Source organism: Capricornis sumatraensis, chromosome 11 (genome assembly GCF_032405125.1).
Source record: "Capricornis sumatraensis isolate serow.1 chromosome 11, serow.2, whole genome shotgun sequence".
Taxonomy (NCBI): Eukaryota; Metazoa; Chordata; class Mammalia; order Artiodactyla; family Bovidae; genus Capricornis; species Capricornis sumatraensis.
The window spans coordinates 45,623,439-45,644,291 of NC_091079.1; the positions used below are offsets into that span (position 1 = coordinate 45,623,439).

General features: G+C 47.2%; 1 protein-coding gene across 1 annotated transcript in view; it reads left to right on the plus strand.

Moving 5' to 3' along the window:
- CHD7 (chromodomain helicase DNA binding protein 7) overlaps positions 1-20,853 on the plus strand; it is a 129,336-nt gene that overhangs the window by 89,388 nt on the left and 19,095 nt on the right. The window contains exons 14-22 of the mRNA XM_068983916.1: positions 1,042-1,297; positions 7,054-7,264; positions 7,816-8,011; positions 8,298-8,465; positions 8,977-9,156; positions 12,560-12,670; positions 12,756-12,961; positions 15,416-15,615; positions 15,771-15,930. Coding sequence (XP_068840017.1) covers positions 1,042-1,297; positions 7,054-7,264; positions 7,816-8,011; positions 8,298-8,465; positions 8,977-9,156; positions 12,560-12,670; positions 12,756-12,961; positions 15,416-15,615; positions 15,771-15,930 — 1,688 coding nt within the window. The remainder of the gene's footprint in view (positions 1-1,041; positions 1,298-7,053; positions 7,265-7,815; positions 8,012-8,297; positions 8,466-8,976; positions 9,157-12,559; positions 12,671-12,755; positions 12,962-15,415; positions 15,616-15,770; positions 15,931-20,853) is intronic.

Sequence of the window (20,853 nt, forward strand, 5' to 3'; positions counted from 1 at the left end):
GTTTCCCCCCACCTAGTAGACAAGTGAGATTTACACATCCTTTCCTTGGATGTTCTGAGTCTTCATTAAGGCGATGTCCTGGCTGGTTGCTTGGTCTCTCTGCCCTCCTGAAGGGCTGTTGAGATTTACGGAGTCTCCGTACCTGTCCACCTACTCTTCAGCTGCTGTCCTGTCAAGTTTGGTGGTTTTGCCTTGTGTGCTTTTGGGGGTAGTGTCAGGAGTGGCTGAAATTTCACAAGCTGTGTCCGTCCTGGAGATCCAAAGTTCTAGTCTTAGCTCCTGCTTGCTCACATTGCTTACTCTTCTTGAGTCTACATATTTCATTTAGAAACATGGTTCCTAACTACCTTGCAGGATTTCTATGAGAAATAAATATGGTATCGGGTATGAAAAGTGGCCAGTTATCTTATACATTGTGAGAGTTACGTAGGTGTTGGCTATTAAGCTCTATTTGAAACAAACATGATGCTTGAAATCTTGGTCTTCACGTGTCCCCTCCCCTAATTTACCATCTAAAACCTCTTCTCTTAGTTCAAGGGAAGTCTGTTTTGTTTTGCCCTTTGTAGAAGAAATCAGAGCTGTCTGGTGTGCCGTGTCCTATTGCCAGTCAACAGAGATGAGAACAGACAGGGACCAGAGAGCTCCTGGCTTACTCACACATTCTGTCAGCTCTTGCTAGAAAGGAAGAGAACTGAATCGAGTCATTCCCACGACTTTCTCCCTTCCTTCCTCATCATCCCAAAGACTTAAGACAAACAGAAGGGAAAACTTGACAGAATGAATAGGGTTCTTTTCTGCTGTGTTCCGTTCAAGCCTCCTGGCTGTTCAGGACTCTCTGGCCAGGTGAACTTGCCCATCAGAAACTGGGCATTCAACCCTCACATGCTCCTGTTATGAGAGCTGTAAGATAATGCCCTTGTACCCTTCGACAAACGAAAGTAAAAGGTAGATAAATAAGAGACTCCTGGTTTTTTATGGTAGACTATGTTTTACCATGCTAGCAAGTCCCAACACCAGTATTTACTTAAGATCCTTTTTTAGGTGCAAAAACTCCAGGCTATTCTAAAGCCAATGATGTTGAGACGTCTCAAGGAGGACGTGGAAAAGAACTTGGCCCCCAAAGAAGAAACTATCATTGAAGTGGAGCTAACAAACATTCAGAAGAAATATTACCGAGCCATCCTTGAGAAGAATTTCACGTTTCTTTCCAAAGGTGGTGGTCAAGCTAACGTACCCAACCTTTTAAACACTATGATGGAATTACGGAAGTGCTGCAATCACCCCTACCTTATCAACGGTAAGCCTGGCTCCTTGTTTCAGTCGTTGTCGAAGCCCCAGAAATCCTTGCCTCCCTCCACATGTGTTATTGTATGGTTTGTAGTTGCCCCAGTGTGAGTTTCATCATCTTCCTGTTCACAATGCCTCCTTCTGTGAAGCCGTAGGTGCAACATCTTTGTCCCCGATGGTCCCTGAAGCAGGACCTCACATCACCTGTCCTGCATCTGCATCCCACTCCTTGAAAGGAGGTGACCGTGCTCGCTGGCTGGAAGTCATCACACATGCTAACAATTAAAAGAAAAATTAACCCCCAATGAGGTGTGTGTGTTTAGATCAGAGAAGTTAAAGAGCACCTTTGGAGTGAGAGGCAGCTGTTGGATGCCTCAAAACTTTGATGGGAAAGAACTTCTCTCAGTCCAGAGGCTTCCAGCATCCATTCTCTAAGAGTGAGAGGTTATCTTGAGCATTGATAATCAAGATCATGGTTCATGATCTTCCTGTTTTCTTAACTAAATTGATAGTGTTATGTAACTGATAAGAGTAAGAACCTGTATCGTACTCTTCCAGAAATCATTAGAGGAATTCATGCCTGTGACATGTAAAATACTCCAGAGGCATGAGAGCAGGAAAGCCATTCGAAAGCGATGACAGTGAGACAGGCTTTTGCCCATCAGAGTTAAAAAAGGAAGGGGCATTTAGGCTGATGTAACCGCAGGAGACAAGAGAAGGAGGCAGAACAATGTGGAACCTGCCCAGGATATAAAGTATGTGTGCGAAACAATGGGACAGTGAACCGTAGACAGAGTGGAACCTGGTTATGGGAAGCCTAGATGCCAGCTTGTGGAATTTTGGTGGAGCTAAGAAATGATTAGACATGGGATTTAGGATGATTGATCTGGAAACGTCATATGAATAAACAGATGGGAGTAGGGAAAGATATACAAACAGAAAGCCCCACTAGGAGGCTACTGCTGTCATCCAGGCGGGAGTTAATATGGGTTAAAGAAAAGTGATGGCGGTCTCAATCGGGGTGTTTGTGTACAATTATGATTGGCCAGCAATGCAGTTAGGGTGCTTTCCAGGGGCGAAGGAACCAAGCCAAGTTGTTTTTCTTTTTTTTTTTTTTTGTCACTATCATAATCCGTGAGGTTCAAATGCAGCTGATGTCAGGAGTTCCTAGTCTCTCCCCATTTTGTAATCTATCCTCCTTGGGCCAGCTCACCTCCGGAATCTGCAGTTACTAATGACAGAGTGGTCCCTCCCTGGAGCTGCCTCACCGTAGCACCTGAGGTCATGGCTGTGCTGTGACCTTGGTGCATTCCTGCTTCAGACTTGCTGCTTTTAGCTTGGTCTTCCCAAGAGAGACTCACACGTGACCGTTGTGTGTTCAGTGCTGCCGCTTGCTCATCCTCATGTGTGTAAGAGCCTGTGAGGCCGTTGTGGTGTCTACAGCCTGGTCCTGAGCTAGGGAGATGGAGCTGGGCCGAAGGTGGTCGATGGTATGAGTAGAGCTGTGTGTAATCTGAGAGACACACACACACAAATACACAGTTTTTTTCATTTGATGTCTGAAAAGAGGAACAGTAGCCTCCAAGAGACTCCATTCAGTGTTCTTGGAGAATCTCATGGACAGAGGAGCCTGGCAGACTGTGGTCCGTGGGGTTGAAGAGTCAGATGTGGCTGAAGCAGCTGTGCACATGTGCGCATGTGAGAGTGGAAATGCTGTTGAAGACGTGGTGGGGTCCCCGATGGCTTGGGTTGACGTATGAGTCCTCCGTGTTGTTGGGGAGAAGGGGTGTGGAGAACAGTGAGCAGAAAGAAGACGAGGCTGAGCTTGTGATGGAATGAATTTCAGAGAGCAAAAGGGTAATCTTCAAAAGAAATATTTTCTTACTTGTTTGCGGCTAGTATAACTGGATAACATTGCAGTGCCTGCCCTCACAGTGACCATCTGTTTAATGGAACAGACTTCCACACTTCCTTAAAGTTGTCTCTGCTACATACACACACACGTGTGCACAAACACACTTTTAAATACAAATGCAGTACTTTAATTTAGGGAAGTGCCATTGGAGTATTTTTGGGGCTCCCCTGGCAGCTCAGTAGGTAAAGAGTCTGCCTGGAATGCAGGAGACCCAGGTTCGACCCCTGGATCGGGAAGATCCCTTGGAGAAGGAAATGGCAACCCACTCCAGTATTCTTGCCTGGGAAATCCTATGGACAGAGGAACCTGGTGGGCTGCAGTCCATGGGGTCACAAAAGAGTCGCACACACCTGAGTGACTAACACTATTGAGTATTTGGGCTTTTTATAGCCTATTTCCAATTTTTAATTTTCTGATTGATGTTTACAAATCTAGTATCAAGGTAAATCTTTAATAATTGATAACCTTGAGAATCATCACTTCATGGGAAATAGATGGGGAAACAGTGGAAACAGTGTCAGACTTTATCTTTTTGGGCTCCAAAATCACTGCAGATGGTGACTGCAGCCATGAAATTAAAAGATGCTTACTCCTTGGAAGAAAAGTTATGACCAACCTAGATAGCATATTCAAAAGCAGAGACATTACTTTGCCGACTAAGGTCCGTTTAGTCAAGGCTATGGTTTTTCCTGTGGTCATGTATGGATGTGAGAATTGGACTGTGAAGAAGGCTGAGCGCCAAAGAATTGATGCTTTTGAACTGTGGTGTTGGAGAAGACTCTTGAGAGTTCCTTGGACTGTAAGGAGATCCAACCAGTCCATTCTGAAGGAGATCAACCCTGGGATTTCTTTGGAAGGAATGATGCTAAAGCTGAAACTCCAGTACTTTGGCCACCTCATGTGAAGAGTTGACTCATTGGAAAAGACTCTGATGCTGGGAGGGATTGGGGGCAGGAGGAGAAGGGGACGACTGAGGATGAGATGGCTGGATGGCATCACTGACTCGATGGACGTGAGTCTGAGTGAACTCCAGGAGTTGGTGATGGACAGGGAGGCCTGGCGTGCTGCAATTCGTGGGGTTGCAAAGAGTCGGACACGACTGAGCGACTGAACTGAACTGAACTGCACTGAATGGCTTAGAGGTCAGTTTGGTTTTCCTCCTGGACATCTTCCCTGCCCTTCTTTCTTCAGCTTTTCTGGAAAATATGTGCTCAGTCACTTCAGTTGTGTCCAACTCTTTGTGACCCATGGACTGTAGCCTGCCAGGCTCCTCTGTCCATGGTATTTTCCGGACAAGAATACTGCAGTGAGTAGCCATTCTCTCCTCCAGGGAATATTCCAACCCAGGAATAGAACCCGCATGTCCTATATGATTTGCATTGCTGGCAGATTCTTGACTGCTGAGCAACCGGGGAAGCCCAGACAGAGTATAATTATAGCTGAAAGCATCGCATAGGAAATATGTTTGCTGATATATTTAAAGGAAGCGTTATTAGTGACAACTGGCTGCCACTTTAAGAGCCTGAATTCATAGCAAAGAGCTGAATTAATTCAGTAAGAACTTTTGTCAGATAAGAAAGGACATATTTTAATTCTGACAGTTTTTGATGATGTATTATTGGTAGAATTGAAAAAGCAGGAAAGTTACTTTTCTCATCTAAATAAATTTGAAATGAAAAAAATTTCTCTACTGACTTGACTGAATTTATATTTTCAAATTTTCTGCTAAAATAGTTCAAACACATTAATTTTGTCATGATTATTTCATTTTTGAAAACTATTCACTAAAATATCTAAAATAGTATATTTTGATTATGGATTGATATTAATATCTTAATTTTAACAAAAAATAACTACCCAGATATTATAAGTGAAGTGTGTTTCTGAATTGCTTATAGTATATTATCCAACAGGAAGAAACGTTTTGAAAAAACCTAATATAATATGTGGATATGATCTGTTCCCCCTGTCTCCTGAGGACCTTCTTGTCTGAATCTAGAACCTAGATTTCTAAATTTTCTGTTTTGGAAAACATTATTTGACTTTATACAGGGACATTTGGTGAACTTGCTTGCCAACACAGGGGATATAACAAACGCAGGTTCGATCCCTGGGTCAGGAAGATCCTCTGGAGAAGGAAATGGCTACCCACTCCAGTATTCTTGCCTGGAGAACCCCATGGACAGAGGAACCTGATGGGCTGCAGTCCATGGGGTCACAAAAAGTTGGACATGACTGAAGCGACTTAGCAAGCATGTAGGATGCAAGAACATTTATTCAAGAGGGTGCTTCATTCAAGGATATTTGTGCTGATGCTCTTCAACAGCAGTTTGGTTTTTATCTTTTCCTAGAGAAACCTTTACCTTTCATTCCCTTCAGATTGAAATCCTGAATACTAGCCTTTTATTCACATGGGAGAGAGAGGGAGTGAGAAGCGGCAGTTCCCACCCCGCTGGCATTTTCTGCCTGGCCCTTCCTGGGAAACAGCAGTGGCTTGCTCTGCACAGACCTCCCGGCCCAGCCCAGGCATTTGTGACTGTAATCTGGTCTCAGAAAGATTCTTTGTTGATTAATAACAAACAGGCTGTATTTCTGGATATGATCAGGTCATGACTTCATTTCCACAGGTGCTCTGAAAAGGGAAGTGGGGGCACTGCTGTCCCACCTGTGGCTGCATGCCCCCCTTCTGTCCTGGCAGCTCTGGTGGCCCAGGTGACCTGGCCCTTAAACCCTGGAAGGGTCTCATATCCCCATCAGTACAGTGCCTTCATGTTTAAAAACCAGTGGTTAAGAAGTCAGGTTCCTGGTGTGGTTTAAGGCTGGGAAGTAATCCCATCAGATGGATTTGTCTGTCTGTATTTCCCAAAGAAGTGACTACCCTGCATCCCCAGCGCAAGGGTGGAGCACAGTGCCCGGGCCCTGATTAACCCCCTCACCCTACCCTGGACCCCGCTGTCTAATTCTAGTTAAGCCACTTAAGCGGCTGCAGGAAGCTTAGCCAGCTACTCCTTGGACAAGTGTGTTTGGGGTCAGGGGCAGAGGTGGGGAGAGTTTCGGTCCCTAGGAAGGTGACAGTCTCTCTGATGCACCCGCAGCAAATGCAAGTCTCTGTGGGGCTATTAGAAGAGAGGGTTAGGTATCAATGTCTTTCATTAAACAGAGGTTGGTTGTTTAAAGCTTTGGATAACTCAAGATAGAACTTTTGTACTTTAGGAAATTATCAGATGAGAATGAATGTAGAGGGAGATGGAGAGATTGCAGTGAAGATGTGTGCTCAGATCTCCTGAAAAAATCTCTAAATATTATCCCCGAAGCGGGACTCCCTTTTGCTGCAGCCCTTTTGGCCATATTAACAGGCAGTTTAGATACACAGACAACTGCCCTTGCACAGCAATTGTTAGAACTCTGTTCCCTTGCCTCTTAGTTTCAGAACAGATTTTGTTATGTGTGTTTATGTTCCGCGAGTAAACAGCTCCTCATTTCTTTAGCATTTTAGGTTCCAAATTTTCTGTAGGTATCCGGCCCTTGGCTTGTTTCTGCCACTTCTAGCTTTGACAGTCTGTTGTTGAAATTCAGTTTCTACAGACAGCAAACATTTGTTTGTTGGAAAATGTGGGGGTTCCCCCCCAAACGCTTGAAAATGTGTCATGCTGAAAACTCTGATCCCTCTTCTACCTCCCTGGTTTCCTGCAGACCCCACTCTGAGCTGGTGGACGGATGTGTTCGTGAGCGCGAATGCGTGGTTCTGGGCCCTGCTGTTTGCATTGGGTGTTGAAAGCAGGTTTGTTGTTTTCAGTAATAAAAGAAAAAACCTTTTACAGTATTCCTATTATGCTGTCCAATCTCCGCAGGTGCTGAAGAGAAAATTTTGGAAGAGTTTAAAGAAACACACAATGCCGACTCTCCAGATTTTCAGCTCCAGGCGATGATCCAGGCTGCTGGCAAGCTAGTGCTGATTGACAAGCTGCTGCCGAAGCTGAAGGCCGGTGGCCATAGGGTGCTCATTTTCTCCCAGATGGTGCGCTGCCTGGACATCCTGGAAGACTACCTCATTCAGAGACGGTGAGGGCCAAGCCCCCGGGGGTGAGGAGTGGGGGGAATGTGGGACTGGGCTCCACACGCTTCACCTCCAAGTGGCCTGTATGATAAAGGGGATGGGTGGGGGCTTGTGTCTTAGCTCTTCTTGAAAGCTGTGGATGGGCATGACAGTTGTCCCATATGACGTGTGCTTTTGCAGGTAGTTCTGTTTTTCCACTTCTTTCTCTGGGCTAGGGGAGGACAGCTTTTTCTTGATGTTGAAATAGTATCTGACATTTTTGTGACCCCCATGGACTATAGCCCGCCAGACTCCTCTGTCCCTGGGATTTCTCCAGCAAGAATACTGGAGTGGGTTGCCATTTCCTTCCCCAGAGGATCTTCCCGACCCAGGGATGGAACCTAAGTCTCTTGTGTCTCCTGCATTGCAGGCAGATTCTTTACCACTGTGCCATCAGGGAAGCCCGAGCCTGTTAATTTATATCCCATGTTGTAGTACGTTCTTAAAAGCACCAGGAAAGGAACACATGTCCTGTGGCCATCTGCCAGGCCTCCTTGTTGACACTGACATCTTCCAGGTACCCGTATGAGAGGATCGATGGCCGGGTCAGAGGCAACCTCCGTCAGGCAGCTATCGACAGGTTCTCCAAGCCTGACTCCGATAGGTTTGTGTTCCTCCTGTGTACGAGGGCAGGAGGCCTAGGCATTAATCTCACTGCTGCTGATACCTGCATCATCTTCGATTCTGACTGGAATCCCCAGAATGATCTCCAGGTAAACATGCAAGAAAACCTTTCTGGTACACCCCTCCCCCACTTTGGAAAGTCGTTCCGCTACATCAGACCAATAAATTGAAATCCTGCCGTCGCTCAGGCAGTATCCCATGATCGGGGCAAATGAACCAACCGGTAATCAATTGATTAATAATGTGAAAGTCATTTCTTGGCATGTTAACCCTCCACTGTTGAACGGTACACCTATTTATCAGAACAGATGCTCTTGTAACTGGCAGTAGGGTGTTCTCTTTCTCTGGTGGCCATGCATTTCCTTTTTCTTTCAGGCTCAGGCTAGATGTCACAGAATAGGACAAAGCAAATCTGTGAAGATATATAGGCTGATTACCAGGAATTCTTATGAAAGGGAAATGTTTGACAAGGCCAGCCTGAAGCTGGGTCTGGACAAGGCAGTCCTACAGTCCATGAGCGGACGGGAGAATGCTCCCAATGGGGTAAGCCTTGCTGTCCTCACCCTGCTTGCTTCACTCCTGCTCCTTGCTTCGTTTAGCTCCCAGTGAGAAATCATCCTCATCTGGTTATTTTTTGGCCTCAATATTTTAAGCATGTTTGGTCACATTTACTTCGTCATAATTGAGGTTTACTGTCTTGGAGAAAAAAGTAAGCATTTGTTCAGTCTCCAGACATTTCGGTTCTTTGTTACTGTTCAGTAGCTCAGTTGTGTCTGACTCTTTGCAGCTCCATGAACTGCAGCACACCAGCCTTCCCTGTCCTTCACCATCTCTCAGAGTTTGCAAGTCAGTGATGCCATCCAACCATTTCATCCTGTCATCCCCTTCTCCTCCTGCCTCAGTCTTCCCCAGCATCAGGGTCTTTTCCAGTGAGTCACCTTTTCGCATCAGGTGGCCAAAGTATTGGAGCTTCAACTTCAGCATCAGTCCTTGCAATGAATATTCAGGGTTGATTTCTTTTGTCTAAATGACTTTAAATACTTCTCTAACACAGGTACAACAGCTTTCCAAGAAAGAAATAGAGGATCTTCTCCGGAAGGGGGCCTACGGTGCGCTCATGGATGAGGAGGATGAGGGCTCCAAGTTCTGTGAAGAAGACATCGACCAGATCCTGCTCCGGCGGACCCACACCATCACCATCGAGTCCGAGGGCAAGGGCTCCACGTTTGCTAAGGTGCGGACCCACCCAGGAGGCAGGTCTTCTGGGGAAGCGGAACAGAGGCTGTGTAATGCGCTCATGAGAAGCACACGTAACAGCTGCTTTATGTTGCATGTTAAGAAATTAGTGATTTAATCCCAGTGGGGGCCCTGACGCACAAAAAGTGCTTTATGTTCTATGCGTCTGGTATCAGGGTCACCCTCACCTTGTCCCATCCCTGCTTCCGGGCTCCCCAGGCTCGTCCTCTCTCTGTGTCCTGGCCCCCCTCTCTTCCACTTCTTGAGCCTCTGCTTTGTCATCACCTTCCTCCTTTCCTGGGATCTTGATTCCTGATGAAGCCTTGAGAACAATCAGCTCACTCCTATCTTGAAAAAGTCCCCCATCTGCTTTCCTCTCTGGCTGCAACCCCATAACTCCTTTTGTAGCTAAAAACCACACCAGCAACCCACACAGTGTTACTGACCCTGCTGCTCCACTGCCTTACTCTCTACTCATTTCCCAACATCCAGCTTCTACCCCTCCCCCACCCACCCCAGCTCCCCCCAACCCCCCGCCCCTTCTGAGGCTTCACCCACCCACCTCCAAGCCCAGTGCCACACTTTCCACTTTCATTTTGAGCAACTTTATGGAAATGTAGTTTACTTACCATAAAACCACCTATTTTAAGTGTACCATCCAGCACCTTTACCATATATAGACATGTACAAGTATCCCAATATCTAAGTCTAGAACATTCCGTCACCCTTTAACAGTCCTCCCCCCACCCTCCTCCCCATCTAAGTCCCAGCAACCACTCCTCTGCTTTCTGTCTCTCTAGGTTTGCCTACTCTGGACAGTTCATATAAATGGAATCATACAACACGTGGCCTTTTGTGTCTGGCCTCACTACCTTAGCCTGTTTTGGGGGCTCATCCATGTTGTAGCGTGTTATCACTAATTTCTTTCTTTTTATTGCTGAACCACATCCCATTCTATGGCTCCACCTTATTTAACACTTGAATATGGACCTTGATTGTTGACCCATTCACTAGCTGGTGCTGAAATTTGGATTGTTTCCATTTTTTGGTTATTATGCATGATGTTACAAACATTTATGTACAAGTTTTTGTGTGGACATATGTTTTCATCTCGCTTGCTTATATTACCAGGAATAGAATTGCTGGGTCTTCTGTAACTCTGCATTTAACCCTTTGAGGAACTGCCAGACTCTTCTCTAAAGTGACTGTACCATTTCCTCTTCCCACCAGCAGTGGTTAGGGTTTTCATTTGTCCACATTGTTGTCTGTCTTTTCTAATCACCACCCTATTACCGAATGTGACATGATAGCCCACTCTGGTTTGATCTGCCTGTGGTTTTCATTTGTCCACATCCTCACCAACACTTTTTGTTGTCTGTCTTTTCTAATCACCACCCTATTACCGAGTGCGACATGATAGCCCACTCTGGTTTGATCTGCCTTTCTCTGATACTATTTAGCATCTGTTTGTGTGCTTGTTGGCCAAGTACTGATATATATCATCTTTGGGGAGGTGTCTCTTCAGATCTTCTGAACAGCTTTGAACCTTGTTCAGTTATGTTTTTTTTAAATTGAGTTTTAAGTGTTCCAAATAAAAGTTTCTTATTAGGTAATTTGCAAATATTTCTCTTAGTCCTTTCTTAATGGTGTTTAATTTTAAGAAGCCCGGGTTACCCATGTTTTTCTTTAATCATGTGTGCTTCTGATCCACTGTTTAACCTGTGATTACAAAGGTTTGCTCCTGTGCATTCTTCTAAGAGTTTCATAGCTTTCACTCTTAACTTTGATGTCTCTGATCCCTTTCTGAGTGAATTTTTGTGTGTGATATGAGACAGAGGTGCAGCTCCCTTCTTTTGCATATGGATATCCAGTTATCCCAGCTACTGCACTTGCCCCACCTGCTCCACTTGTTGAAACTACTCCACTTGTCTCAGCTGCTCCACTTCGCACAGCTACTCCAGCCTTGAAAGGTTCTCCTTGTCTGGGCTCAGTGACCCAACACCTTCTCCCTCACATCTTTTGACCTCTTTTCAGGTTCTTTCCTCCGTCCCCACAGATACTTCACATTCATTCGGTACCAAAACAGGTCCATTCTCCCTTTCCCTCCACCTCTGTGCATGCATGTGTGCACGGGCACGCACCCCTGTTTTCTTCGCATGAGTCACACCTCTCAGATGCCAGAATTGAATGCTGGGCTTTCCATGGCTTCCTCCTCCTTCAGGCTTTACATGCCCTCACATTCTAACCCCTGTAATTTTACCTTGTAAAGACCACCTTCTAGCCTGTCTCCTTTTCTTCATTTCTGCAGATCTTCCCCATTTCCTCCCTAAACCCTGGCTGCAGCTTGTGCTGCTCTGTTCTGTACTCCCCGCATCCCACCCCCTGCTCCAGGACACTGGTGTGGTCCCTCTGACAGGTGACTTTGCGTATGGTCTCATCCCTCTCGAGATTATTCCCATTTTCAAAGAATTTCCTGCTGCCTGAGGATGGGTTTTGGACTCTGCTAACAGGACATGCAAGGCGCTGCTGGCCCCAGCTTCTGCCTGCCTCACCAGCTTGACCTTGGGCAACACCCCGACCACCCGAATTCCTGGCTACATGACACAATCACCTTTCTTGGCCCGTGTGCCTTTGCACATGCTCCATCCTGAACATCCCACTTGCTTTCTTGTTCTATGGCCTTTTAAAAAAATTAATTAAGTTTTGGCTCTGCTGGGTCTTCATTGCTGTGCTTGAGCTTTCTGTAGTTGCAGCGAGCAGGGGCCACTCTCTGGTCGCGGTGCTCAGGCTTCTCATTGTGGTGGCTTCTCTCGTGGAGCATGGGCTCTAGGCACACAGGCTTCAGCAGTTGTGACTCAGAGTCTCAGCAGTTGCAGCGCCCAGGCTCCAAAGCACAGGCTCCGTAGTTGTGGTGCAGAGGGCTCGTTGCCCCCTTGGCATGTGAAATCTCTGTGGACCAGGGATCAAACCAATATCCCCTGTGTTGCAAGGTGGATTCTTAACCACTGGACCACCAGGGGAGCCCTGTTCTGTGGGATTTTAACAGGCTGGTTTGGGCACTGTGTTCCGGAGGGCATATTCTCTCTTCCCAGCAGGAGCCCCCACCCCACCTAAGTCTGGCTAGGACTCCCCTCTGTATATTGGCTGCAACTGTACATACCTCTGTCACCTGTCATTTATTAGGCTGTGCTGTCATCTTTTATTTCCTGATCTGTCTCAACCCCTGGACAGTGAGCTGCCTAAGGGACAGTCCTCTGTCCCAGTCCCACTGACCATAACACCGGGCACACACACAGTGGAAGGATGCCTGTGTGTTCGAGTGAATGAATGAGTGAAACTGCTTTGCATTTCACCTCTGAGAAAACCATTGCAAAGTAATGAATATCTTTTTCCCCCTTTAGGCCAGCTTTGTTGCATCTGGAAATAGGACAGATATTTCCTTGGATGATCCAAATTTCTGGCAAAAGTGGGCAAAGAAGGCAGAATTGGATATCGATGCCTTAAACGGGAGGGTGAGTGAGCGGTCATATTGACTCCCTGTCTGATCTCTCCCAGGGCTTCTTTTTTAGAAGTTTCAAAGTATCTGCTGTCTTTCAGAACAACCTGGTTATTGACACTCCGAGAGTGAGGAAGCAAACCAGGCTGTATAGTGCGGTGAAGGAGGACGAGCTGATGGAATTTTCAGACCTGGAGAGCGACTCAGAGGAGAAGCCCTGCACAAAGCCGCGGCGGCCACCAGACAGGTCCCAGGGCTATGCCAGGAGCGAGTGCTTCCGAGTTGAGAAGAACCTGCTCGTCTATGGGTGAGTCAAGCTCACGTGAGAAATGGAATTTCATTCAAAAAATGGTTAGAATTCCAAGTGGTGTAGGAAAAACTCTAATTTATGTTTGGGTTTCTGTGACTGCCCAGGACACAAATGCTTTTGGTGCAACCCAGGTGGTTAAAGAACTCAAAGCTGTGCAGATCCTCAGAGAGTTGAAGGGGATTTGTCCTTTAAGGAATCATGTCAGACTCAGATTCACTTGCTGATCACTAATAACTCAGAATGGAAGTCTCAGAATTACATCTTTTTCTAGTGTTCTTTTCACATAAAATTACCACTCTCTCATCACTTTTGGTACTCTTTCATTATTTTTCTGTTATAAAAATTTGTTAAAGGCAGTGGTCTCATTTGTAAAGCTCTTCCTACCTATCTGAAATGTGGAGGTCATTTCAACCATCTGAATGGGTCGTATTTCTCCTGCTCAACCGCAGGATCCACATTGAATCCATCTCTGAAACTCCATGGCACAGGGCTTCCAAAGGCAGGGTGCTCGGCGCAAATCAGAATTCCTAAACAAGCATGCTCTCGTACCTGGTGGGACTGTAAGCAAATATTGCTCAAATGCAAAACCTGCCACAAAAAACAGTATTTCTATAGATCTGATGACTTTTGCTCTGTGATTTCTTTCTTCCAATAGATCATCATTAGTTTCAGAAGAAACACAGACATGCTGCTAACGTGGCCGACAGGGATCTTACCTGGCCCTTGTCTGTCCTGTGGGTCCTTCCCACGGCACTCAGGGCTGCTCTTAGGACAGACCCTTCACCTTCTGCCATGTGCTGTTTCCACAAGCAGCCCTGCCCCCACTCCCCCAGCCCACACTTGATCTGCCTACCACCTCCCGCACTTGACCTCCTAGCGGGCATCAGCTCAGCATCCTGCCCCGCCTCCCGCCCCTGAGGGTCTCCTGCACATGCTGTCACTCAGCTCGTCGCGTGATGGCTCTTAACGGTCACGTCCTGCCAGAGCCCCAGTGAAGGACTCCTTGAGGCCTAGGGCTCCTCCTTTGTCCTTGGGGCAGAGTGTGATGCCAGCAGGCACAGTGCACGCTGGGTCAGTGGTTGCTTACAGTGAAGGCAGACGCACTGTAGCCCGTCCCGTGTCTTGGCAGCTGGGTCCCCTCTCCGCGTCATCTCCACACGCCGGCAGTTCTCTCCTGGCCGTCTTTACTTGGCGGAGACCCTCCACCTGAGCCTTTTGCTACTTCACCTGTTTCCATGATTCAATCTTAGCCATCAAAGTTGAGAATTTTGCTGCTGATTTTAGCAACAGAGCATATTAATCGCTGCCGAAGCTGGAAGGTATGCTTATCTGTCTTTCTGTAGAGCCCTTCCCTCCTCAACCATGAGCAGGATGGCCATGGCACCCCCACCCCCACCCCAGAAAGACAGGTCCTCTCTCCTTTAACAGGCAGCTCAGGTGCTGTTTCCTACTTCTAAGTGGGGGAATCAAAGAAGGCATTCCACAGAGGCGGCATGAACAAACATCTTGAATTAGCTGGAGTAAGAGTAAGGGTGGGATGTCGGACAGGGAGAAGAGAGTTTCCGGCAAGAAGAGCTGTGGGTCCGAAGGCCCAAAGGCTAGGGCCAACCTTGTGGTTTGAGGAACTGGAAGAACAAATCTGGAAGCTGGAGGACCAGGTGGGGCAGAGGCAAAGCCACTGGTGAGGCTGTGCCCCTCGCCTGGGGGCTGATTTCTGCCCTGAGCACCTGGAGCCTGGGGAAGGTGTGCTCACATAGCACCTGCCTGTGGGGGCCTATCCACGGCTCTTTCTCTCCCTGTTTCACAGGAGGACACATAAGTGCTTATATTTGGGACTTGTTTCAGAGGGAGACCTTTCGTGGCTTTCCATTAATTATCGGGGTGTCCTTATAATTTCCTTCTAACACATTACACAGCACCTTACCAAAATGAAAATCACGTATAACTTTTTTTTCAAGTTGATGAATGATGCTTCTAATGAATGATGCTTCTGATAACTTCCTGTGTGGTTGGTCGTTAATCTTCCTCACTCCGGGCTGAAGGTCCGATGTAAGCCAGCAGACCACCTCACGTCTGGGTATCGGAAGATGCTCAGCTGCTTCTGCGGCCACACCCTCAGCCACCAGCTTCCTGATGTGGGGGTGGTCACACCTGCCACTTGTCACCTTTCATCTCAGATGACAGGTCAGCATCAGAACATGGGACCACGCCCTTGAGGAGTGGAGCAGAGGGTTTTCAGGTCCCTGCTGGAAATGCAGGTGTCAGCTCCCACCCTGCGGCTGTGTGTGTGTGTGTGTGTTTAGCTTCTACACCTGGACTGCTTTCCCATTGCCTGATGTTGATGTCGCTAGTTTTGACCCGAGCCCTCCTAAAGCTGCCACCTGCCTCTGAAACCAGAGCCCCAGGTCTCAGGTCAGAGGCACCATCCACATGTGGAGATTTTCTTTGCAGCTGGGGGCGGTGGACGGACATCCTCTCCCATGGCCGCTACAAGCGCCCGCTCAGCGAGCAGGACGTGGAGACCATCTGCAGGACCATCCTTGTGTACTGCCTCAATCACTACCGGGGGGACGAGAACATCAAGAGCTTCATCTGGGATCTCATCACGCCAACGGCTGATGGCCAGACGCGGGCCCTAGTCAACCATTCTGGTGGGTCTGCACCTCCCGCTCGGGGTCCTGGGAGCCTCCGAGGAGCTTGGGAGGCGCCCCAGACCCTGCGTGTCCCTGACTCCTCATCCTGACACGGTCACTGGGGTCGTGGACAGTGTCTGTTGTTATTATCATCATGACTACTCCGGTTCTAGGTTTGTCAGCCCCAGTGCCCAGGGGGAGGAAGGGCAAGAAGGTGAAAGCCCAGAGCTCACACCCAGTGGTACAGGATGCTGACTGGCTGGCTGGCTGCAACCCAGACGCCTTGTTCCAGGAGGATAGTTATAAGAAGCACCTGAAGCACCATTGCAACAAGTACGTCAGGGAGGGCAGGTGCGGGGAGCGGGCAGCCCTTCTGGTTCTTAAATGTACGTGTACTCAAGTATGCGTATATACTGAATATCCATCAGTAAGACTAGTGCACTCTCATGGTGCAGCTTTATTGTTTTTTTTTTCTTGAAACATGATGTCAAGTCATGTGGAAGCCTGACTTTAGAAGACTGATTTTGGGGGGAGAGGGGGACAGTAGTAAAGATGTATAAACACAGTTTTACTACTTTAACTGTTTGTAAGTATACAGTTCATTGGGAATAATTATATTCAGATTGCTGTGTGCCCATCACCACTGTCTAGACCCCAAACCGTTTCGTGGACCTTAATAAAACCTCTGCTCCTATTAAATGATTTCTCGCCCTTCCTGCCCTCGGCACTTGACAACACCGTCCCACCATCTGTCTCTAAGAATTGGCTTATTCTAGGTATCTTGTTATAGTATTTGCCTTGTTGCAGCTGGTTTATTTTACTGAACATAATGTTTTCAAGGCTCGTCCATGTTGTAGCTTCTCCCAGAAGCTCGTTCCTTTTTTATGGCTGTGTAATACTCCATTGTGTGTTTAGACCACATTTTATTCATCCATCCATCGATGGGCACTTGGGTTAACGTATGTCTTTGGCTGTTGTGAATGATGGTGCTATGGACATGTGGATAACTGAGTTTTAGCCAATGTGTTTAGAGAATGTGGTTCAGTCAGTTCAGTTGCTCAGTCGTGTCTGACTCTTTGCGACCCCATGAATCGCAGCACGCCAGGCCTTCCTGTCCATCACCAACTCCCGGAGTTCACTCAGACTCACGTCCATCGAGTCAGTGATGCCATCCAGCCATTTCATCCTCTGTCGTCCCCTTTTCCTCCTGCCCTCAATCCCTCCCAGCATCAGAGTCTTTTCCAATGAGTCAACTCTTCGCATGAGGTGGCCAAAGTACTGGAGTTTCAGCTTTAGCATCATTCCTTCCAATGAACACCCAGGACTGATCTCCTTTAGGATGGACTGGTTGGATCTCCTTGCAGTCCAAGGGACTCTCAAGAGTCTTTTCCAACACTACAGTTCAAAAGCATCAATTCTTTGGTGCTCAGCCTTCTTCACAGTCCAACTCTCACATCCATACATGACTACTGGAAAAACCATAGCATTGACTAGATGGACCTTAGTTGGCAAAGTAATGTCTCTGCTTTTTAATATGCTATCTAGGGTGGTCATAACTTTTCTTCCAAGAAGTAAGCATCTTTTAATTTCATGGCGGTAGTCACCATCTGCAGTGATTTTGGAGCCCAAAAAGATAAAGTCTGACACTGTTTCCACTGTTTCCCCATCTATTTCCCATGAAGTGATGGGACCAGATGCCATGATCTTCGTTTTCTGAATGTTGAGCTTTAAGCCAACTTTTTCACTCTCCTCTTTCACTTTCGTCAAGAGGCTCTTTAGTTCCTCTTCACTTTCCGCCGTAAGGGTGGTGTCATCTGCATATCTGAGGTTATTGATATTTCTCCCAGCAATCTTGATTCCAGCTTGTGTTTCTTCCAGTCCAACGTTTCTCATGATGTACTCTGCATAGAAGTTAAATAAGCAGGGTGATAATATATAGCCTTGACGTACTCCTTTTCTTATTTGGAACCAGTCTGTTGTTCCATGTCCAGTTCTAACTGTTGCTTCCTGACCTGTATACAGGTTTCTCAAGAGGCAGGTCAGGTGGTCTGGTATTGCCATCTCTTTCAGAATTTTCCACAGTTTCTTGTGATCCACACAGTCAAAGGCTTTGGCATAGTCAATAAAGCAGAAATAGATGTTTTTCTGGAACTCCCTTGCTTTTTCGATGATCCAGCGGATGTTGGCAATTTGATCTCTGGTTCCTCTGCCTTTTCTAAAACCAGCTTGAACATCAGGGAGTTCACGGTTCATGTATTGCTGAAGCCTGGCTTGGAGAATTTTGAGCATTACTTTACTAGCATGTGAGATGAGTGCAATTGTGCGGTCGTTTGAGCATTCTTTGGTATTGCCTTTCTTTGGGACTGGAATGAAAATGGACCTTTTCCAGTCCTGTGGCCACTGCTGAGTTTTCCAAATTTGCTGGCATATTGAGTGCAGCACTTTGACAGCATCATCTTTCAGGATTTGAAACAGCTCAACTGGAATGCCATCACCTCCACTAGCTTTGTTCATAGTGATGCTTTCTAAGGCCCACTTGACTTCACATTCCAGGATGTCTGGCTCTAGGTGAGTGATACACCATCGTGATTATCCAGGTTGTGAAGAATTGTGGTTAGCTTTATATAATCCTGCCTTCAACTGACTGCTTCCCATGAAAGGGCTGGGGAGTTTAGATGATATTTTTTGCTTTGTGATGCCATGAACAGAGGCGCCTGGTGGACTACAGTCCATAGGTTCGTGAAGAGTCGGACACGACTGAAGTGACTTAGCACATGTGCACGTGTGCACACACACGCACGACTCCTTGATTGCTGGGTCCATTTTTTCTTACCTGTGAGCTTTAGAATCCTATTCCTCACCTTTATTTCCAGAACCTGATTATATATAACTGAAGGGAACTGGGCCTGAATTAACTTCATTGCTCGGAGCTCTGGGAGCTGCTGAGCACCTCCACCTGTGGATGCTTCCTCTCTTCTGAGCATGTGTTTCAGTATCTGGGGTTCAGCAGCATAGCCAGTGCACATCTTGCACCCTTCCTGATTGGGGCGACCTGGGGCAAGCTTATCATCCTCTCAGACTCGCTTTCCTTACTTGTCAAATAGAGCTTCAATAAATGTCTGTCTCTATAGCGCAGCAACAGAAGTCTGAGTACCTATTACTGGCAGCACGCCAAGCGCCTCCTATGGATTTTCTGTTTGAATTGTCTAAGACGAGTCATCTTGCTCTTTTATCCCCCTTTACCAGACAAGGACACCAAGTCTCGGATACTCAAGGTCCCTCAGCTAGTTGAGGGATGCTGCCCTTGCTCTCGACCACCTCCCCTCCAACCCACCGCCCATGTTGGAAGCCTGTCTTCCCTCAGGGTTGTCGAAAGCCTCAGTGAAATAATTTCCGAGAGAACACCTGCTTCTCCTGGGTTGCCCTGACTCATGGTTTTCGTCCCTTTTTAAATGTAATGGTGCTTTCAGGGACCACCTTTGATCACTATTCTTAAATTGTGACTGACAAAAATTTTCCTTTCTGAGTCTTCGAAACCATTACCTCAAACCATCTTGGCACCTCAGAAAGCACTGTTACTCTCATAGCATAGTGGTTCTCCTTAAAGTCCCGCTCCACTCATAGCTATTAGAACACTTCTATTTCTTTGCAGTTTCTGTGAAGTTAGGGTCCATAACCTTACGAGTTCTGGATTCAGACAAACCGTAACTGAAGGGATTTAGTGTGGGGGCAGGCTTCTGTTCCCAGGCCTCACTGAGACAGTGGTTTTTAATTTCCCGCTTTGATGTCAATCACAGACTTCCATAGGGCACCCTCCCTGGTTAGTACGTGAGCTGTAACTCGTGCTCTTTACATCTTACCTGGGTCTCAAGAGAACTGGCCATGTCTCCACCTCCTCTCTGGGATGAGCAGTTAGAGAGAAAAGCGAGACCCAAATTGTGAGATCTCCTGGAAAACATCTGACCGGTCCTCTTCAAAAGTTTCAAGAGACAAAGACAGGAACTGTCTTGGGTTGAAGGAGGTGGAAGGGGTGGGACAGCTCAGTGCACCGGTAGTCCTGACCTGCATGCTCATCCAAAAAACAGACCCTAGTGGGACCAGCCACCAGAATGAAGATTAACACTGGGGACTTGAGAGGCATCCTGACTTACCACATGCAAACCCCTCAGAGTCCGAGGCCACCTTCCATCACCTCGTTATCCTGCCAGGACCCACCATGTATTCCTTAGGGGCACTCAGCTTGCCTGTACATGAGTTTGAATTTTTTCCTCTAGAAGAAAGATGACATTCACAGTTACAATTGTTCGTTAAAGCCTCCATCCACAAAACTAAAACTCCTCATCAGGTAGAAAACCTTGTCTTCTCCTGAAGGGAGAGAAACTGCTAGGGTTACTGCTGCTGCACTGAGGTTTGGTGCATGAAAGAAGATCCAGGGAAAGGTGGAGGGTGCGTCCTGGCTGAGCATCCTCTGTGAGGAGACCTAGGCTGCAGACTCTGCTCGTGCCGGGCACGGCTGCCCACACTGTCACTTCATTTCTGCAGGTTCAGTGTGGCACAGCCAATTTTTTAATCTTATCCAGAGAAAGAAATCTTAAAAACTAGTTTTCCAAAAAGATATCTTACTTTGGAGCACATTCAGGTCTTTACAGCTTTGCGTTTTGCCTGTTGAGAACCCAGGCTGGCCAGGAGCAGCCCCCATGCTGGACAGGCAGGCAGGTGATACAGGGGGTGTCTATGTGTGATCTGGGGTGGGAGGTACATGGGTTGTCCCTGTGTGATCCAGGGCAGGTGGTACATGGGGTGTCTGTGTGTGATCCGAGGTGGGTGGTACGTGGGTTGTGTCTGTGTGATCAGGGGTAGCTGGTACATAGGGTGTCTGTGTGTGATCCAGGGCAGGTGGTACATGGGATGTCTGTGTGTGATCCAGAGCAGGTGGTACACCAGGTGTCTGTATGTGATCGGGGTGGGTGGTAGAGGAGGTGTCTCTGTGATTGGGGGTGGGTGATACAGGGGGTGTCTGTGTGCGATCACGGGCAGGTGGTACACAGGATGTCTGTGTGTGATCAGGAGTGGTCTGTCGTGGTGAAGCCACCCCTACTTGCCATTTTGATATGTACAAGGTCCACATCCCTAGAGACAGTACAGAGTAGTGGAGTCAGACGGCCTACTTCTGAGTGATCCATGCTTAAAGTGACTCTGACTTTGAAGTCTGTCACTTGTGTTCTGTTAGCTTAGGAAATGGAAATTGTAACTTGT